This window comes from Trachurus japonicus, chromosome 7, assembly GCF_045865225.1.
Source record: "Trachurus japonicus isolate A0001 chromosome 7, Traja_1.0".
NCBI classification, from domain to species: domain Eukaryota; kingdom Metazoa; phylum Chordata; class Actinopteri; order Carangiformes; family Carangidae; genus Trachurus; species Trachurus japonicus.
In genome coordinates, this window is record NC_140913.1 from 15,173,950 (window position 1) to 15,194,918 (window position 20,969).

General features: G+C 42.1%; 1 protein-coding gene across 4 annotated transcripts in view; it reads left to right on the forward strand.

Moving 5' to 3' along the window:
* Positions 1-20,969, forward strand: part of celsr3 (cadherin, EGF LAG seven-pass G-type receptor 3) — a 90,908-nt gene that overhangs the window by 60,150 nt on the left and 9,789 nt on the right. For all 4 annotated transcript variants that reach the window (XM_085781410.1, XM_085781412.1, XM_085781413.1 and 1 more), the window contains 13 exons: positions 3,028-3,169; positions 3,999-4,119; positions 4,596-4,779; positions 6,082-6,183; positions 6,301-6,395; positions 7,444-7,653; positions 11,558-11,756; positions 14,739-14,921; positions 15,020-15,206; positions 15,638-15,805; positions 15,913-16,039; positions 16,837-17,043; positions 20,445-20,619. In XM_085781410.1, the coding sequence (XP_085637536.1) occupies positions 3,028-3,169; positions 3,999-4,119; positions 4,596-4,779; positions 6,082-6,183; positions 6,301-6,395; positions 7,444-7,653; positions 11,558-11,756; positions 14,739-14,921; positions 15,020-15,206; positions 15,638-15,805; positions 15,913-16,039; positions 16,837-17,043; positions 20,445-20,619 (2,100 nt within the window). The remainder of the gene's footprint in view (positions 1-3,027; positions 3,170-3,998; positions 4,120-4,595; positions 4,780-6,081; positions 6,184-6,300; positions 6,396-7,443; positions 7,654-11,557; positions 11,757-14,738; positions 14,922-15,019; positions 15,207-15,637; positions 15,806-15,912; positions 16,040-16,836; positions 17,044-20,444; positions 20,620-20,969) is intronic.

Consider the following 20,969-nt stretch of genomic DNA (forward strand, 5'->3'; position numbering starts at 1 on the left):
TGCAGTCTGAAGTTATTCTGCAGTCAAGTGTGAGGCGAGTGGCCGTGAGTCAGTCTTATGCGTGAAAAGGCACAACTTTCCCTGGACCCTGTCTGTCACACACACACACACACACACACACACACACACACACAGTTTACAGCTCTTTGTTCTCACAGCTTCTCTCCCTCTCGGCCGTATTGTTGTGACAAGGCCGATGTCATTATAAGAGCGTGAAAGAAGCCAAGGCCACCGCCGCCTCCTGCCTCTGTTGCCATGGTGAAAGTTTAAAGATGTATAGGGCTGATAGAAAATGATTTAGTGCGTGTGTGTGTGTGTGTCTGTGTGTGGAGCATCTTGTGTCTTTTATTTGTGTGATTCCTTGAAATGACACAAAGAGAGAAAAATTATTTTATTTAAACTGTTGTAATGTAAGTGTGTGTGTGTGTGTGTGAGAGAGAGAGAGAGTCAGAAGGACGGGTCGACATTGGCGTTTCTGTCGTTCAACATCATGTGTGTATTTGTCATTGGACAAAGAGATGCTGAGGGGAGTCAAGGCCACAAGTCTGACAGCAGCAGAGTGGGTTCAGTGTTTTCTATAGACGAACACGTCTGCCAGCTGCCGAGGGAGGAATTCACACACACACAGTCCACACAAACTACCGTCACCTCAAGTGTAGAGAGACGTTCTTCTATTCAGTGCTGTGGGTGAAAGCAGGAGCCGCTCTGTGAAGGAGGCTGAGGAGATGATGATGGATTTGAAGTCAGAGCGACATTATGAGATACGTGTATGTGATGTTTTTACTTTTTAAATACAGATTTTTCTTGTCACATGATCACTAGTACTGATATCACATCACCGCATGATCGCCTTATGTCTATGCAGAAAACTAGAGCTACACGATGCACAAAACTGACAAAAAGACAAACTGCTGCTGCTCTGACCTGGATTTACACTTGACTACATCCAGGTTTCCATTATAATGGATGCAATGTGCAGCTACAGTTGAATTCAAACGGAGAGTGAAAACCCAAATTTGTATTTAAAGCACATGTTGAACAGAAACACACATTTTCTCTTCTTGTCACCGAGGCTCAGACTCAGGCAGGAGAATTAAAACGTTTCCTTTGTTCACTAATTCATTAATCTAATCTTTAGTGACTTTGATGAGGTATTATCTATTTCATAATGTGTGTTTTGATATCATTTTCATTGTTGGTTTTCTTAATGTGCTTTGAAGCCTGTTTCTATGCTTCCGTTATTTCTGTTAAGCTCAGTGAGCAACCTCTGTGTGATACTGTTCAGAAAAATGTGCGGTGCCTAATTATGACACCATTTAATTGGTCAAAAATCAACTTCATTGTGACATCATCGTGTCCTGCAGAAACACTTTATTATTGAACACACAGTGATGGAGGAGGAGACTCAGATTTATCACATTCAGAGCTCCTAGTTCCTTCAGAGTCGTTGTCGATGTGATTTATTAGCACTTCATGATTACAGTGAGCTCAGCCTGGTCCGGTAATATGTTAATTAGCACATGCTGCTTAATGAGTGAATCCAGACGTTATGTTGTTGTTAAGCGAGCGTCAGGTTTGGTGAGAGTTGTTCTGTGTTTGTACTAAACACCTAAGGAGAGAGTGAAGAGCTTGTTAGATTAAAGAGGCTTTTATTAGCTGTGCATATGTGTGTGTGTGTGCATGTGTGTGGGGTACACTGTTGTGTTTTTTTATATATATATTACATTATAAAGACAGACCTTTTTATATTTTAGGTATATTTTATTTAAGTTTAAGTTTTATCTCTGTCTTTGTAAACCGTTTCATATTCTCTGTTCTTCACTGAGAGAGCTGCTGTAACTCGATCTGGGGATCAATAAAGTTTATTTTTATTATACACATTCAGTGCTGCAGTAATTTACAGAGGAGAATTATCCAGAAGATACAAAGACCTCAGCTGTTTGGCAAAACAGATGCTCTAATAATGGTTAAAATCAAATGTTTCTTCTTTAGTTTGATGAGATGCCTTGTTGTTGATGTTAGTCTGTAGCAGTAAAGCTTCTCCACAGTGTTTCCTTGATGCTCTGTGTGATAATTTAATTAAAATACAGGAATGATTTCCTGAACAGTAAAGTGCTGCTGGGAGAAGTAGGGTGTAGAGTAAGTGGTGCTAATGGCTGGTTGATATCTGAGATGTGCAGGTGAACTGACTGGATATTATGTTGGATGGGAAACAGAGCTCAGTTCTGTTTATTCAGATTCCTGTAGTTGTTGTGTTCACATGTTCTTGGTCTTTTTTATCCTGTCAAAATGAATCATATGTGTGAAACACTGAATATTGGACAGGTGATCTCTCACTGACCTGAACCTGCAGGTCAAGTTAACTCTCATCTCCGACGACATCAGAGGAATAATATACCGTTTTTTTTTTTTTTAAAGCACCGGGGGATTGAGCAGGTTGAAGGACAACTGTATTAAATGTGTATTTGCATCTCTCCACAGCAGTCTGTCAGGTTACGTTGTGTTACAATACAATGCAATACATTACATTATGTTATATTGGGTTATGTCATATTATTTTACCTTAAATTACGTTATGTCACGTTATAAAGCTGCACACTGAGTTGCTATCTAATCAAATCACAATATGGCGAAATCACTAGAGCTGCAGTTTTTTTTAAAAAAAAAAAAAGGTGAAATGTGTCATAACATTGTTGTGCATTGTCAGGACCATTAGTGTTGTGTGGCCGCAGAGACGCCTTGGGCAACAGATCATACGTTCAAGATATAAAAAGACATGTTTGTTTGGTACAAGACCCAACAAATAAATGAAGCAAAAATGTCCATTTACGCTGAAACTGCAACCTCCAAACATATAAACATGATAAGATGTTTTTGCATATTGTGCAGCCCTTTTACATTGTTTTACATCCAGGTGGTTGGTATATTTTTGACAAGTTGCATATTCACTCAGTGTGTGTGTGACTGATGCAGCAGCTGTGTGAACCTGCTCACCGAGGTGTAAACTCTCCCCTCTGTGTCTCTCAGGTTACTATGGGCGGGGCTGCACCGACGCCTGCCACCTGAACCCGTGTGAGAACGAAGCTCAGTGCCACAGGAAGCCGAGCTCCTCCCATGGATACACCTGTGACTGTGGAGACAACCACTACGGCCAGTACTGCCAGCACAGGTACACACACACACACACACACAAACATACGGATCATGAGCCACAATTGACTCAAAGTTTCAACTGAAGATTGTGAGATGTCAATACAGTGTAAAGCTCTTAAATGCTTCCTATAGCTAAGCTGTGTGTGTGTGTAGCTGTAGTTCTGCCTTGTTGTCCCACATCTCCACTGTTGCATGTAATCCACTGTGGGATGAGTGTAGAGTTAATAGCACACGCACACACACACACACACACAGACACACACACATTTTGAGGTTATCTGTTCGCTAACGTGACCCTGATCTGACCCGTCTCACTTCTTCCTGCCTCAAATCCTCACAGCTTTACTCTCATCTCATCATCTGTTCAGTCTGTGTGTGTGTGCGTGCGTATGTGTCAGTGTCAGATCTTTGATCTGCGATCTTGTGTGTGTGTGTGTGTGCGTGCGTGTGTGTCTTTCTGCCTATAGCTAAGCTATGTATGTTATGTGTGTGTGTGTGTCTGTGTGTGTGTGTTTCGCATACATGATGAAACCCTCTCTTCTTCTCTGCTCAGTAATTGAACGTCTGTCTTCTTAAATGAACTTTGACTCATTAAACTCTTTTAGTCCTTTGTTGTTTCATCTTCATCATCTTCATCATCATCATCATCATCACAGATCAACAGGGAGATGAGATTATTGATATTCCTCTGGATCAGTGTATTTGAAGCATCAGTTTTTCTTCTACTAATTTTTCTGAAGTTTCAGATATCAACTCAAAAACTTAACGAATCATCATCATTAATGTTAAAAACAGATTAAAGTTTCTGACGTTATCCCATTCTGCCTGTCTGTATGTGTGTGTAGGATTGACCACCAGTGCCCCAGGGGGTGGTGGGGGTCTCCAACATGTGGACCATGTCATTGTGACGCTAACAAAGGTTTTGACCCGGACTGTAACAAGACCAGTGGACACTGTCACTGCAAGGTAACACACACACACACACCAACACAACACAGACAACACAACACAGACATTAAACACAGTTACACTCACACATGACTGTGATGAAGAGATGTGACGAAGGCTGATCAAGATGTGGGATCATCACAGTGACAGTGAATGCAGCACGACAGGCTGATAATGTGAGACGTTTGAGGCCTGCTGGTTCAACTAGACACAGAGTCTGTACTAATGATCATGTCATTAACCTGTTTTATTTCATCTGATCTTTGACCTTAATCTTTAATCTGTGATACTGAGCTCATCTAAACCTGACACACATACACATTCATGTACACACACACACGCACACACACACTCTAGCCTTTCCCTTTCTGTGTCTCTGTGATGATGTAATCTCTGACACTATTTTTGGCTCTGTGACATTTTACATTCATGTGACCGAGTTTGAGCAGCATCCCTCTTTGTGTTTGTGTGTGTGTGTGTGTGTGCTTGAGTAGGAGTTTCACTACCGGCCGCGGGGCTCCGACACCTGCCAGCCGTGTGACTGTTACCCCGTCGGCTCCTTCTCGCGGTCATGTGATCCAGAATCTGGCCAGTGTCAGTGTAGACCCGGTGTTATTGGTCGACAGTGCAATGCATGTGACAACCCGTTTGCAGAGGTCACAAACTCCGGCTGTGAAGGTGAGAATGACAGAGACCTCACTCACTTGTCACTGTGCTCATCAACTCATCACATCAGTATCTGAAATATTTTATCAATGATTTTGTTACAGTGCTTCCTTCCAAACATATGAATATAATAAATAATATGATAAAAAAAAAATATATATATATATATATACTGTATATATAATCCCCCAAATTATCAAAAATATTGACAAAATGTTCAATTTCTTTAGAAATTACTTCCTGAAGTTAAAGTTAAGATGAAAAAAGAATAATTGTGTCTTTTTATTCAAATGCTCTGCAGCTCAGAGACAAACAACAGAAAAACTGTGGAAGTTTAACAGGATGTTAAAAATTTTTAAACTGTTTTTCCGAGGAAATGATCCACCACGAAGGACATGAGTTCTCACTCCCTCCAGGAAATAGATCATACCACTGTCAGTGGTTTTATTCAACTTCAGCACGTCACCATCTCCAACAGCACAACTGTCATATTCATCACTGTTACATTCGAGGTAGAACAAGGTTACAGATATATGAGTGGTGGTGCGTGGCGCAGTGGTTAAAGCAGCCGTCCCATGTAGAGGCTACAGTCCTCAATGCAGGCGTCCCCGGTTCAAGTCCCGCGTCGGGCAGACCTTTCCTGCATGTCATTCCCCCTCTCTCTGCCTCCCCCTTTCCTGTCTATCTCTACTGTGCTATCAAATAAAAGGCGAAAAAGCCAAAAAATATACTTAAGAAAAAAAAGACGATTTGATTTCTAAAAAAAAAAAAAAAAAAAAAAAAAAAGGTTACAGATATGTAAATATAAACATACGCAACAATTGGAAACTTCATTGAGTAACAGCTGCTCAGAGAATATAAAAGGGAAATATATATATATATATATATATATCTCATAAAATAATCATAAAATAAATCATAATAATGTGTGGAAGCAAAACATACATATTTATGTCATTTAAATGAATGAAAAATAATGAAGTCTAATCTTGGTACTCTTGTCTGTCAATTTATGTTTGTTAATCAAACCTGAAGTAATTGTAATAAACTATAATTATGTTTGTTTATATTATATGTATTTATCTCTCTTCAGTTGAACACACGATCCCATCTCCTCTGCTGCTCTCTCACTTCCTGTTATAATTGACTTTCTTTAATTTGTTGCTGCTGTTTAATTTTCTGAGCTGAGAGAAAAACATATCCAATCTGTCAGAAGCTGTTTGTTGTTTTAATGGAGACGTTTATCAGCTGGATGTTTATCAGTGTTGGTCTTCCTCTTCTCTCTCTCTCTCTCTCTCTCTCTCTCTCTCTCAGTCATCTATGACGGGTGTCCGAAGACCATCACTCAGGGGATCTGGTGGCCTCGGACCAAGTTCAACCTTCCTGCTGCAGTGCCCTGCCCAAAAGGCTCAGTTGGTCTGTACACACTAGTCCGCACTAACATGATTGTGATACACACACACACACACACACACACACACACAAACACACACACTGATGCTCCCTCTGACCTTACTGCCCTCCCCCCTGCAGGTGCAGCCATCAGACACTGTGATGTGGAGCGGGGGTGGCTGGAGCCTGACCTGTACAACTGCACCTCTCCTCCATTTGTGGAGCTCAATGCTGCTGTACGTGGAGTAACACACTCACACACACACACACACACACACACACACACACACACACGACAACAACGTGTCCCTGAATCTAATACCGACCTGAAACTCACTCACAGAAACAGGAGAAGAGTTCAAGCACTTCCTGTTTGTGCTCTGGTGTTTGTGTCCTGAAGACTCGGCATGAACGAGGGGACATGATTCTGTGTTTTCACCTGATCACTGCTGTTCAGTGTGTGTCTCTACAGTCGACACACTTCTTACTGTGTGTTTTCAGGGTCGTTATAGATAGATAGATAGATAGATAGATAGATAGATAGATAGATAGATAGATAGATAGATAGATAGATAGATAGATAGATAGATAGATAGATAGATAGATAGATAGATAGATAGATAGATAGATAGATAGATAGAGAATACTTTATTCATCCCTAGCAGGGAAATTCAAGTTAGTCCAGTAGCTCACACAACAATGACACAAAAAAGATGAACACAAAAAACATTTTAACAAGTGTTATATAAAACGATTGCAGCAGGAACAAATGATCTCTTAAATCTTTCAGTTCTGCAGGTCAGGGAGATGAGCCTTTTACTGCGAAAATCAAACCAAGAACTCTTTAAAGTTCTCTTGTCAGTAGGTGTTACCTTCCCCCGATCATCTTAGTGCCTGATGAGCCTGTCTTGTCTTATTTTATCAGAGGGCCTCAAACACATCGTACCTGCTCAGAGGCTCTTTGACTTTTAGTTTTGTCTGTGTGGGAATAGTTCACAGTTATAGAAAAATAAACCACGGTGAGCGATGCAGTGATTTTTATTAGATGACAGATTGAAAAGTTCAGACTTTGTATGTAAAGGTCGTTCTTGTCTCTGGGGGAATGGATTCATTTCCCTCAGCCTCAGCTTCCGTGCGATCAGAGCCACAGTAGAGGAGCCGGAGGACAGGAGGAGTAGTGTCACTGAGGCCGGGCCGCGGCGTGCAGCATCTCTGTTCACCTGTTGGTCATTGGTGTTAACACAGAGACCGACTGTCTGCTGTTTTGTTGCTGTGTGTTTTTAGCTCGATTCCCTGGAGCGGAACGAGACGGAGCTCAACACCATCATGGAGAAGAAACTCGCCCACCAGCTTCGCGATGTCACTGAGGCTACCACTCGTCTCTATGGCAACGACCTGCAGATTGCCGAACGGCTGCTGTCCCGCCTCCTGACCTTTGAGACCCAGCAGAGTGGCTTTGGACTAACAGCCACTCAGGACGCACACTTCAACGAGGTAACAAGACAAGATGAACGAGTTTTATTTTTCTATTTGGACTCATTTTCATCAGAAGAAAACAGACAGATGATTCACTCTGATGTTTGTATTTAGTATCGAAGAAGAAACATCTCTCACATTAACACAGGAAACAGCTGCAATGATTCACTTTGGTGGTTTAATCGAGAGTGAACGACATCATTCTCATCAAACAGGAAACAAAGACTCAATTAGTTTCTATGTCTCCATTGTAGCGACAGTCAGAGACGTTTCAGTGACGCCTTTAGATTTGGTGCAAACATTCATTACGACTCAAAGATGAACTGATATTTTGATGGTCAAAGGTCACTGTGACCTCACGAGACACATTTTGACCACCTCACAAATTCATCCAGTAATTATGACACAACTCAAATATGTTTGACGATAATATGAAGTGACATTTTATCCTTCTAACCCTATCACAATGTTCTGTAGAAACACTTCTGACCATGAGTCAACACTGAAGCTAATCACTGTGTTACTCATTGGTCGATCGAGGAAACAACAGGAAGTGACTATAGTTTATTTTGAAAAGCACAGAGTAAAACAGGAACCTGCTTTATTTCCCTCAGTCACTTTGATGATTACATTATAGTTGAATTGATTTTTTAAATGTTTTGGGGGTTTTATGACGTTGTAATTGCAACAGTGAGACAGAGACAGAAAAGCATACATTTCACATTCACAAGGAAAACACAACTACCGGTAATATGCTAGAATAGTTGGTGTTACTCTGTTAATCCAGCACCAACATCTCTATAACAGCATATTTGTAAAATCATAATTAAGGAAAATTAATTAGGAGGCATTAGCAGACAATGATTCAATAATCTCTATTGATTTTTACTGTTCTGTCTTTTTATTATCTGCTCATATGTAAAATATCTGCTGTGTTTAGACCACATAGTTGATGTACGATGTGATGGGACTTGTGCACCGTAACATTATGGGAACAGACCCAGTGACTAGATATAGTAGAAGAAGATGTCTTTTCTCTGAGATGGGAGGTGATGTTGTCATGGCGACGGAGGGACATATTGCAGCGTGTCATCTGCACGTGCATTAACTGACAAAGCGTCGTCATCTCACCTGATACAGAAATATTTATCTCTGCATCATCACACTTACACTTACACACGGACACACCGCGGGCCCCGCCTACCTTTTTACACTGCTCTGTCACTTCACCACTAATTGACAAATCACTTGTTACTATGGAAACGGGGTGAATAAATTGATGCCTCTCATCCCTTTTTCCACCTTCATTAAGGGATCACAAAACAAGTGAAGACAAGTGAAACAACAGACTGAACCAAACACAACAAGTGTCTGAGCAGTGCAGAGGGAGGCTGGACTGTGACTGAAGGGGTTTTGTTTCATTTTTAATTTATTTTATTTTATTTATTTTTATTTTATTTTATCCACTCATCTTTCGCCCTGATAAAGTCAATTCATACTTTCCTCCACAAAGGAATAACAGTGACTCCTATTAACTGTTGATCAAACACACATTGTTTCATGTTGCTGCAGTCTGTTCCTCTGCATCACGTCTTATCATCTTATTATCTCGCCACTCAAATTCTCTTCTTCTGTTTTCACCCCTCCTTCCTCTCCCCGTCGTGCTACATCACAAATATGCGTGTGTGTGTGTGTGTGTGTGTCGTTGCCACACCCTGCTCTGCTAATGTCATTATTATACAGCTGAGTTGCCATAGAAACTGAGTGGCTGTGATGATGTCACCTCTGACAACACATGAACACACATTATGATATAAAATTGATCAGTGGACAGAAAATGTTATTATTTGTTTCATATTTTTTTAAATCAGCTAGTAATGGCATTTCATTACAGACAGAGAAGGATATGGGTCGACTGTAAAATAAAAACATAACACAAATATAGCACATGAACAAATATAGCGATGAAATCTATGTACATATGAAGTAAAGACATTATATTAATAGGTGTAGAAATTACATGTGGAATTTGTTCGAACTGGAATAATTTAATCTTTCAATATACTGTATGTTCATATTATATATTGAAGATAAAGACACATGTATTTGAAATCAACAAGACAGAAGTATAGAGAGTGTATAAGACTATACTGTAAAAGTGAAACATATGTCATTAACAAATGGTGGCAACATGTTATTAATCTAATTGTGGGTCAGGGTTAAATTCTCTCTTATGGGTGACATAAAGGTGACAGCATCACACTGATATAGGGGCATGTACTGTACTGTATATGTCTTATGCTACATGTCAGTGGGGAATCCAAACTAGTCGCTGAGGCTCAATGTCAGACAAGAGTCGCCTGCTGCAGCTTGGAGACGGAGGAGGAAGAGGAGGATGAAGGTCTGAATCACTGCTTCCTCTAACCCAATAAATAAAAACTAGTAACCCAATACACACAACACATAACCAATCTGAACCAACATCAGCTGGAGGATAGTACACTGCTTTATGCTGCCATAGCAACACAGCAGCAGCATCCTACAGTGAGTGAAGAGCTTCACCTGCCTCCATCAGTCCGTGAATCAGAAGCAGGAAGCTACAGCAGCAGGTTTTATCTGATGATTCACATTATGAAATGAAAACAAAAACATCAACTCACCAACCTCCAACCCATGACCTCCTCCTCCTCCTCCTCCTCCTCCTCTTCCCCCTCTACACATTCACCATTAAAAAAGTAAATGTGTACAATTTATGCATAGTTTGATACAGAACTTAAAAACAAGGCAGAAACGAAAATCTGTCAGATCATGAGTCTGTTTTCAGAGATTCATTACGTAATTAATATTTCAGAGAATTGAAAAACCAACGCTTAGCTTATTTCTCGTTCAGTTTGAGGCTCCTGTTGTAGCAGGTCGCGAGAATCAGATTCACCTGAGAGGTGTCTGATCTCTTTCATCCATTTTCTCTTGCTGTCTCTGAATTATCCACAATCCCTTTTTCTCATTCCCTCTACAATTCCTCCACTGCACCATATATATGTCTATGTCAGTGTGTGTGTGTGTGTGTGTGTGTGTGTGTGTGTGTGTGTGTGTGTGTGTGTGTGTGTGTGTGTGTGTGTGTGTGTGTGTGTGCGTGTGTGTGTATGTGTGTGTGTGTGGTTTTCTTGTGTATTTTTCTCTCCAGAGCTCATGAGACTCTGCAGAGTTTTATTGGCTCTGGTGCAGAGTCTGACTGCAAGAATTATATTGAGCACTCCCACCCCCCACTCACTCACTCTCTCGCTCTCTGAGCTGAGCGTCTGTGTCAGTCGTCATGTGACTGAGGTGAAGTTTGTTATTTATTACATTTTCTTTTCTGCTCAGAGGAAACAATGAGGACTTTAGATTCTGGACCTCAGTCTGTCTCACTGCTCAGTGACTTGTCTGGCTCAGCTTCTCCTCCTCCTCCTCCTCCTCCTCTTCTTTAATGCATTGATGCTCTTTGCTTTTGTTGACATGCTGCACAGATCTGTGCAGCATGTCAGAGGTCTGAAATATTCAAAGACAGGAAACAGACCAGAATCTCAGTGTTTACAGGGAACACAGACACCTCTTTGAGATTCAACTGTTTCATTGAACTCATACAGAGATGGGTTTTTATATATAGGTGTTTTCAGTTCCATTAAACTGAAGCGGAGCTGCTTTTCAAAGAGTCAGATAATATGGTTAAAGGTCATTTTATTTTTATTCGATTCTGAAATGAGGTTAAAATGTGAAGAAACTCTTCTTTTCCTCACTACCCCCCCTTCTTGCTGTCTCCTCCTCTTCTTCTTCTTCATTTAATCTGCTTCTCTTCCTTTCTTCTCCACCTCCTCTTCTTCTCTCCTCCTCCTCCTTCTCCTGAACCTCTCTGTAATAACTCCTCCTGTGTCTCCTGGTCCAGAACGTCCTGCGAGGCTCCAGTGTTTTGTTGGGTCCCAGCTCCTCTGCCCTGTGGCGGGCTCTGGCCCACAGTCAGAACCACGTCCCTGGTGGCGGTCCGGCCGAGCTGACGGAGCTGCTGGACCAGTACACTCAGACTCTGGCCCAGAACATGAAGCTCACCTACCTCAACCCTGTGGCGCTGGTCGCCCCCAACATCGGTCAGTTCACAAACACACACACGCTCACACCACAGCTGACCACTGCGTGTGGCGTCGCAGCTGATCATTGGATTGGATTGTACTTTATTGTCCCAAAGGGAAATTTGTTTTGGGCTCTGAGCCACTGCACATACACAAAACAATACATACGAGACATTCATACAAAGTACTTTCCCACATTAAAGCGCACATTTAAAACAGTTCCATTCTATACAAATAAATCAATAAATCCGTAAAACTGATCAAACCAGCAGCTCTTAAGTTAAAGTGCTACATGCGCGGTGGTTCAATACAAAGAAAAACTAAACCAGTAAAATAAAACCAACGGTTCATAAATAAACTAAAGTGCTACTTCACAGTGTTTGCGTATAGAAATAATAAAACAATAAAACCATACAAAAATGGTAAAAATTAATAAAACCTACAGTTCTGAAATAAAGTGCTACATATTACTGTTTAATGCCTTAAAACAATTCAGTTATCAGGTTTGTGAAAAACATAAGATGATAGTTTTACATCCTAATTTTTTAGAACAGAGCAACAACAATATAATTACATTACAATACAGTAATGTAACACTAATAATATATTGGATTTTTAACACAACAGGTAACGTAGTGAGTTTTAGCTTACACGTAGTCTGTGGGTGGAGTTCCCCCTGGAGGCCTAGAGGATCTTCAGAGCTTTGATTCATGGGTTTTCTACTGTTGCATCATGTCTGAATTTGCAGCTCATTTCTCCTGATGGAAAGTTTGGTCCCTGTTGGCCGCGTTAGCTCCAACGTTAATAAAGAGAATCATACAGAAATGAAATGATCGCCTCTCATGAAGCAGTGAAATCAGACAGAACGAGTCAATGTAAAGCAGCAGATGAACAGTGCTAATGCAAATAATGATGGTTAAGCCTGAGAGCTGGCAGCCACATACAGACATGAATTTCACACTCCCACACACACACACACACACACACACACACCGAGCAGCTGATGCTTCCAACACGCACACACACACACAAAAACCCTAAAGCGGTGCAGCACAGGCCAACACACATCTCGTTGAGATACAGCTGCCAAACACACACATTAGGGATGGGCATTTTCAGTCATTTCAATATTCAAGTTGAGACTTCACATTACCCAATGATTGAGTAAATATACTGTCACATACAGTATGTAACCATCCAACAGTGGAAACCAAGTGCAATTTTAAAACCATTTACTGAACAACAATAACAGACACTTCTTCATATATGTTGTTGAAATGTTCTATTGTCAAACGTCAACATGGTTGCAGCTGTCTGGACTAACCCCTGACCCTAACCCCTCAGTCAGAAATTCGATGTTAAAATAAACATTTTTGGTTGCCATGTTGCATATAAACACAAATGATCCAGGATCATATTTGATTATGGCTCATAATGTCTATTTAGTTTTGTGTCATTTAGTTTGCAACGTCAGCTTTTCTTCAGTATTGAAAATTCAGTCAAATGATTCAGCAACAGTGTAACAGCAGCAGCCGCCAGGATCAAGACTCACAATCAATTTCACACTCAGTTAAAACTCTTAGACACACACACACTGTGAATTCATGTCAAATACCAAACACACAAAATTCACCAGAGTAACAGCCTCCTCCACTGCAGTCTGCTCACACTGCTCGTCACAGACTTGCATCTAAAAACAGGCCTGTGTGTGTGTGTGTGTGTGTGTGTGTGTGTGTGTGTGTGTGTGTTAGACAGGAGCTGCTGCCTCTGTTTGTTCCGCTGTGTCTGAAACTCATCCAGGTTCTTGTTAAATGACCTCAAACTGACGGAGAACAGAATCAGCAGCAATAACACACACAGCCAATGCTGGGTTTCACACTCCTACACACACACACACACACACACACACATACAGTAGCACACTCTCACACACACACACACACACATACAGTAGCACACTCTCACACACACACACACTCAGTGCTCTCAGCCAAATGGAACAGGCTGAATAACATGGGGAGGGAAACAGACCTGACACAAACAGATCAGTCACTTCCAACACATGAGCTCATTTTTACATTTCTGCTGCTGCTGCTCCTCATCAGAATCTCGTCTCTGTTTTATTTCAGTAATAAAACCTCTGGTGTCATCAAAGTTTTCAGTGTGTGTGTGTGTGTGTGTGTGTGTGACACCATCAGTCTGACTCACACACTGTAAATAAAGATGGACGTCAGCTCTGTGACTCCGCCCACAGGTTTCTGCTCCACCATCATCATCTTGGCAGTTTCTGACTCCGCCCCCTAAAATCCCAACTAATCCAAAATAAAAAGGGTGGAGCTGAGGTTTAAAGGTGTACAGAAAAGAAAACTGAATTTAAGCCCACTCTGGATCATAAAATTAATGTGATAACTCATCTTTCAGACGATGTAGGCCAAACTTTGTGCAAAATTCTATTTTTGAGTAAATCCGGGATGAAAGTGTGTATTTTTTTTTTTTCGCATTGGATAATGCAGGCGCACGGATTATACGTCAGCCTGTACACGATTCATCAGCCACTGATATTGGATCCGTAATCCGTCATTCAAAAGTCTGAGACACGCACACACACACACGGAGCTCGGTCTCGCCGCAAGCTTTGAATATCCCGCCCGCTCGATAACGACCAATCAAATTTGTTTTCCTTACTCGGGTAAACTCGTGTTGCAGCTCGTGACAACTCGGCGCGACAAACAGGACAAACGGCCATTTCTGTACACCTTTAATATCATTTGCTCATCCACCTGTCACTCAAAGAGACTATGCCCTCACTTCTCCATAACTTTAGTGGTTAATAAATTAGAAAGATAGTAGAGATAAATGCGTGAGTAATATTTATGTATTTGTCTCTCTACTTGTGTTATCATGTGTCCTTTACTCAAACAACCAGTCCAACACCTGTGATGTTTGTGTTCTAAACAACTTTGTGAATTTATCTGTGTGTGTGTGTGTGTGTGTCTTCAGTCATGAACCTGGACCGTGTGGAGAATCACACCCACGTGCGGCGGCGTTTCCCTCGTTACCACACCATGCTCTTCCGTGGGCAGGCTCCGTGGGACCCCTACACCCACGTCATACTGCCTCCTGCTGCCCTGGTGCCGCAGCGACAGCAGCAGCTGCACAGCTGGAAGGAGAAGGAGAGAGAGGGTAACACACACACTCACACACACACACACACACACACACAAATAGAGAGATAACCACAAAAGCTGGAAGAACGTTCTCACTCTGATTCCCTGTTGCAGCCCCGCCCCCTCAGAGTGGCGCCCCACCCCCGGTCAGCATCTCAGCCAATCAGACGGGAGAATACACAGCAGCCAGACGCACTGTTTCCCTGCCGGAGCCGCCCATCACCATCGTCATCATGCTCATCTATCGCAGTCTGGGGGCCGCCCTCCCCCCCAAGTACCACACAGACCGCCGCGGTGTGAGGTAGGAATCAAACTCACAGAGCAATAAAATGTTTTACTATGTGTTGACATCTAGAGCTCATTCACACAGCCTGAGCTGCACAAACAGCAGTTAGAATAAATTAAAGCAAGTTTCTAGATGAAATGAATTTCCCCGAGGGGATAAATAAAGTATTTATGTATCTAAACATGACAGCAAACAAAGTCCAGCTAAGATTTAAAATAGAGCCACAGCTTGTCTGCTTCCGTCTGAACCTTCACATTGTATTTGTTTTATGCTTTAAATGTCTGATCTTCATCCAAGTACCAATTCCAGACAAACACAATGTGCAAAGGATAATAACACCATGACAATAAGGGTGTCTGGTTTTAGAGGTTCAGGCCATAGCAGCTCCACTGGGCTCCGGTCAGTGCTGTTGTCTGATCCAGGATCTGTGCTGTGTCACCGTTCAGGCTGCCCAGACACCCGGTGATGAACTCCCCAGTCGTCTCTATCTCCGTCTACAACAACCAGACGTTTGTGTCCGGACACCTGGACCAGCCCATCCTGCTGGAGTTCAAGTTGCTGGAGACAGCCAATCGCAGCAAGCCGCTGTGTGTGCAGTGGAACCACAGCAGCCCGTCAGTACACACACACACACACACACACACACACACACCCGACTGGTGAAAATACATGACCCTTCACTGATACAATTAAGATTAAATGAGTTTATCTGTGTGTGCAGGTATGAGAGTGGAGGCTGTTGGACGGTCAGGGACTGCATGGTCGTCTACAGGAACACGTCTCATGTTCGCTGTCAGTGTCAGAGATTGGGGACGTTTGGTGTGTTGATGGACAGTTCACACAGAGAGGTCAGTGGCACTCACACACACACACACACACACACACAATCATTTCATCTAGTTTTTATGGCTCGTTATCATAACGAGGTGGATTCATTAACGTGGATTCATGGAGTTAAACCTTCACTGACCTGAATGAAGCCACTGTTTTCACATTAATCATTCATTTCAATTCATTTGTTTTCTGTTGTTTTTTGTTGTCTTTTTTTAATTACCATAATCGTCCTTCCAGTGACAGTCACCATGACAACGGCCATGTTGATTTCAGGTTGTCCGTTTCATTCTTATGGCCACAACATCTTAGTTATGTCTCCACTTCCTTCCTCACATGTTAATTCATTAAGACTAAAGGACTTACCTGACTTAAGGTCACTGTGATCTCACAAACAGACGTTTTAGGCATTACTCACAAGTCATTCACTAATTACGAAAAACAATTTCACGCTATGAGTGTCTGTGAGGATACTGTGACATCATAATGTTCTGTTAAAACATGTCTGGTCATAATTAAATACTGTTGGTCAGGAGCTTGTGTGGTTGGTGGAGGGGGTGCTTCTAGTTTTCTTTACAATGAGTTGTTTTTAAAATCCATTCTGCTACGTTATGGCTCCTGATCTGTAAATACTGTTATTTGTAAGTGTTGGCATTGATATTGATTTATTATGAACTTGGTTACTTGGTCTGCAGATAAGTCAACATGTTTATTTAAATATGTAGAGTGAGTGAATGAAGTGATATAAATCGGCTAACACCCGCCCCCCCCTCTCCTCTCTCCTCCACCCTGTTGCCCCCACACCCGTGAGCAGCAGCTGGAGGGCGATCTGGAGACCCTGGCTCTGGTCACCTACTCCTCCCTGTGCGTCTCCATGCTGGCGCTTCTCCTCACCGTCCTCGTGCTCTCCTGCCTCCGAGGCCTCAAGTCCAACACCAGGAGCATCCACTCCAATACAGCGGCAGCCATGTTTCTGTCAGAGCTGGTGTTTCTACTCGGGGTCAATCAGACCGAGCAACAGGTGAGTGTTTGTGAAGCCTCTCACTGCCCTTATGGTCTGGACATGTATCTCCGCTGTGGAACATGACACATCTCCCCCTGCTGCAGCACAGCTGGATACTAACAACATCAAGTATCTTTTCTTTATTTGAGTTTTATTCTGTTTGGAAACTTGTGACTTTTCGTCCTCTACACTTAAAGACAAATATTGTCCCTCAGTGACTCCACCACATTTCTTTGAAGGACTGCTACTTTGAAGCAGCTTTTACTTAGTGGAAGAATTTTATTTTATTTTGAAAATGTGATCCACCATGCACTGTGAACGAACTCCTCCACCGTCAGTCATGCGTGAACCAGTGTCCCCAACGAGGCTTCATTATATAAAGATGAGACAGAGGATTTTTCACAGATACCATGATCTGATCTGAGGTCTGCGTTTGAAGGATTGGAAATAAAGATTAATTTAGTTGTAATGTTTGCTGAATTAAACATAGCCAAACTCATCATTGAGTAAAGACATGGAAACAACAGCTCCTTCTGTTGATTACATATTTATAAGATAAGATATAGGCATTTAGTTACTGTCAGTTTCAGCTTCACAGTCAGTAAGTCAGCAGGTTGTTTCAGGTTCTGTAAATATGGAACTAAACAATAACATTTTTTGATGTAATAAATTAACTTTTGACATTTTAGTATTTTTTAATCCAGCTCTGCTGAACTTTTAACTGCAGTTTAATCTGACTGATTCAGAGTCAGTTGCATCAGAGTCACATCTGGGCAGAGGATCTGACCTCATCAACCCCAGCGCATGACCTCTGGGTATAATAACTGATTACCAGAGCAAGATTATAAAATGTTTCCTATTTCCCAGGATGCTTTGTGTTTTCATCTCTCCCTCCTCACTCTGTTCCTCTGCGTCACATCCTATCATCTCATCTTGAATTCTCCTCTTCTGTTCTTATTCCTCACTCCTCTCTCTGTCGTGCTGCATCACAATAGTGAATGTGTGTGTATTTAAAGAGCAGTCAGTGTTGTTGTAAATATGTGCTCACTCAGCATGAAATCTAATTAATGAAGTTGTTCCTCCTCACAGTCGACTCTCCGGCAGTAACCAGCCACTGAACAATATGTTCTAACTCATGTGCATCATGGACGTTGAGCTCGCAGCGCTTCACACCATTGTTTACACGCTTTTGCAGATTGTAGTGTGTGTGTGTGTGTGTGTGTGTGTGTGTGTGTGTGTGTGTGTCTTTCTGTGTGAAACTCAGCGTCTGCTTGTTTCTATGCCGAGGCTGCAGCTATTTCTATGATGTTAGGAAGCTGCACTGAGCTTCTTTTAACCTTGAAAACTGGGACGTTCCTCAACTTAAAGATGTCGAACGAACATGAAAAAACACACACAAGCTGTGTGTATGCTTGTGTGCTTGTGTGTGTGTGTTCGCTGTCATGTTTCTGTGAGACAGAGCTGTTCATGTATCCCCACTGCTCTCTTGCTACAGCAGTTCAGTGATAGAGCAGCTCAGATTTATTATATGTAGAAAAATTTAATTTGGCACATTTTATCATGTGACACCTCCTGTTCCTTCCTGATATTGATTACGTCACCTGATTACAACCAATCTGATACCACGACATTCAAACAGCTGTAACACTGACCATGCTGTTTATGTTGTCTGTTGTAGCTTCTAATGGGTAAAAAGGTTAGCAGCTTCCAGCATTTTGTAGTTAGCACAGTTAGCATCTTTTGTCTGGATTTTTAGCTGTTGTGGTAATGCTACATCTGTGCTGACAACATTTCAGGTGTGTTTAGCCCCGCCCCCTGTCCTCACAGGTTGACAGGATTGGTTCTTCAGGTCTGTGATGTATGAAACCCTTGCTGTGTTAATTTGTGTAAATGAGACTGACATTGGTTCATTGTGCTGATGATTATTTCACTCATCATATAAAAACATCATGTGGACGTTAAAGGGATAGTTCACCCTAGAATGATATTTCGCTCATTATCTACTCACCCTCATGTTGACTAAGGGCTGGAAGAAGTTTCAGAGTCCACCGTCCCTTCTCTGAGTTACAGGGGGTCTTGGCGTAGCAGTGCATGTCCATATAACGGTTGCAAAGGGACACCAGAGCTCTTCGTAAAAAAACACACACAAAAAAACATCCAAATACCTCCATGATGCTCGTATGTAATGTCCGTCTTGTGCTGAAGCCCCAAATTGCGTAATTGTCCCGAAAAAAATTAAATAAGTCTATATTTTAAGCTTGTTTGTAGCGGAAGCTTCTCGAAGCTCCTCTTCCTGGTCCGTCCAAATCTCGCGTGATTCGCAGTAACCGCACTGACGCATGCTGACGCCGGCGCAAATCACGCGAGATTTGGACGGACCAGGAAGAGGAGCTTCGAGAAGCTTCCGCTACAAACAAGCTTAAAATATAGACTTATTTAATTTTTTTCGGGACAATTACGCAATTTGGGGCTTCAGCACAAGACGGACATTACATACGAGCATCATGGAGGTATTTGGATGTTTTTTTGTGTGTGTTTTTTTACGAAGAGCTCCGGTGTCCCTTTGCAACCGTTATATGGACATGCACTGCTATGCCGAGACCCCCTGTAACTCAGAGAAGCCACGGAGGAATCTGAAACTTCTTCCAGCCCTTAGTCAACATGAGGGTGAGTAGATAATGAGCGAAATATCATTCTAGGGTGAACTATCCCTTTAATTAAGGGAGTAACACTGGGTCTTTATCAAAGGGTGTGGTGTAAACTGTTTTTCCTGCTGGTTGTACTTAATGAGTCGTCAGCTACAGATCACAGCTGCTGTTTTGTTCTCTTGATTTTGTTAAACTTATTATTTGAACATCATCAGTCCTGTGTTCTCATCTTGTCTCCTGTGAGTTCAGACTTTGACAGACAGCTCCACACTAAACCCACTTTTGTTTCTCTCAGATGTTGAGCTAATATAATTCAGAGCCACTTAAATTCAAGTGACATAACTCTCATCTGGCCAAACAGAACAAATACACTAAACCTGTTTATACCAAATATCCCACTGACTGCGGGCAGATTCACAGAAGGCTTAAATGCTAAAGCTCAGCATCAAACAGCAGCTCCACGCTGTAAGAAGCAGCCGAGGAGAGGTGGATTCATCCTGATGACAGTCAGTCAGTCTCCAGGGTACGGTGGCCCTGAGGGCTCGACTCGCTGCAACTTAAGAAAACTCATGCAAAGACACAAACCTTTGTTATCAGTGTGTTTCCTTAGTTGCTGTAACTCATTTACTCTGTGCATTAGTCATGTTGCTAAATGTATCCAACCAACACATCTGATCCACAGCATCCGGATGAAGCATCATCGGTTTCTCCCTCTCTCCTCCACCTGTGTCTTCTCCGTCGTCTCATCCCTCTCTTCTTGTCTCCCTGTAGTTTCTGTGCACTGTGGTGGCGATCCTGCTTCACTACTTCTTCATGTCCACGTTTGCTTGGATGTTTGTGGAGGGACTTCATATCTACCGCATGCAGACAGAGCAGCGTAACATAAACTATGGGGCCATGAGGTTCTACTATGCCATTGGCTGGGGCGTCCCCGCCATCATCACAGGTAACACACGTGTGCAGGTGCATGAGGTTTCTTTGAAATGTTGTTTCCAGTGCATCGCTGTCCACACACACAACTTACACTGTCATATACAGTATGTGCACTGACACACACATGTTGACACACTCACAGCTGTGTAGACTGCAGACACATGAGGTGCCTTTGAAATGTTGGTTTCTGTGCATCAACATCCACACACACACTCACAACTCATATGCACTGTCATATATACACTCACAGACATGCACAATGAGCCTGGCTGTGTAGATAAGGCTTCCCTATTGACACTTGAATTAAATAGGTTTCAGTGACATTTTAATGTAGAGATAGTCACGCACACACACGCACACTCT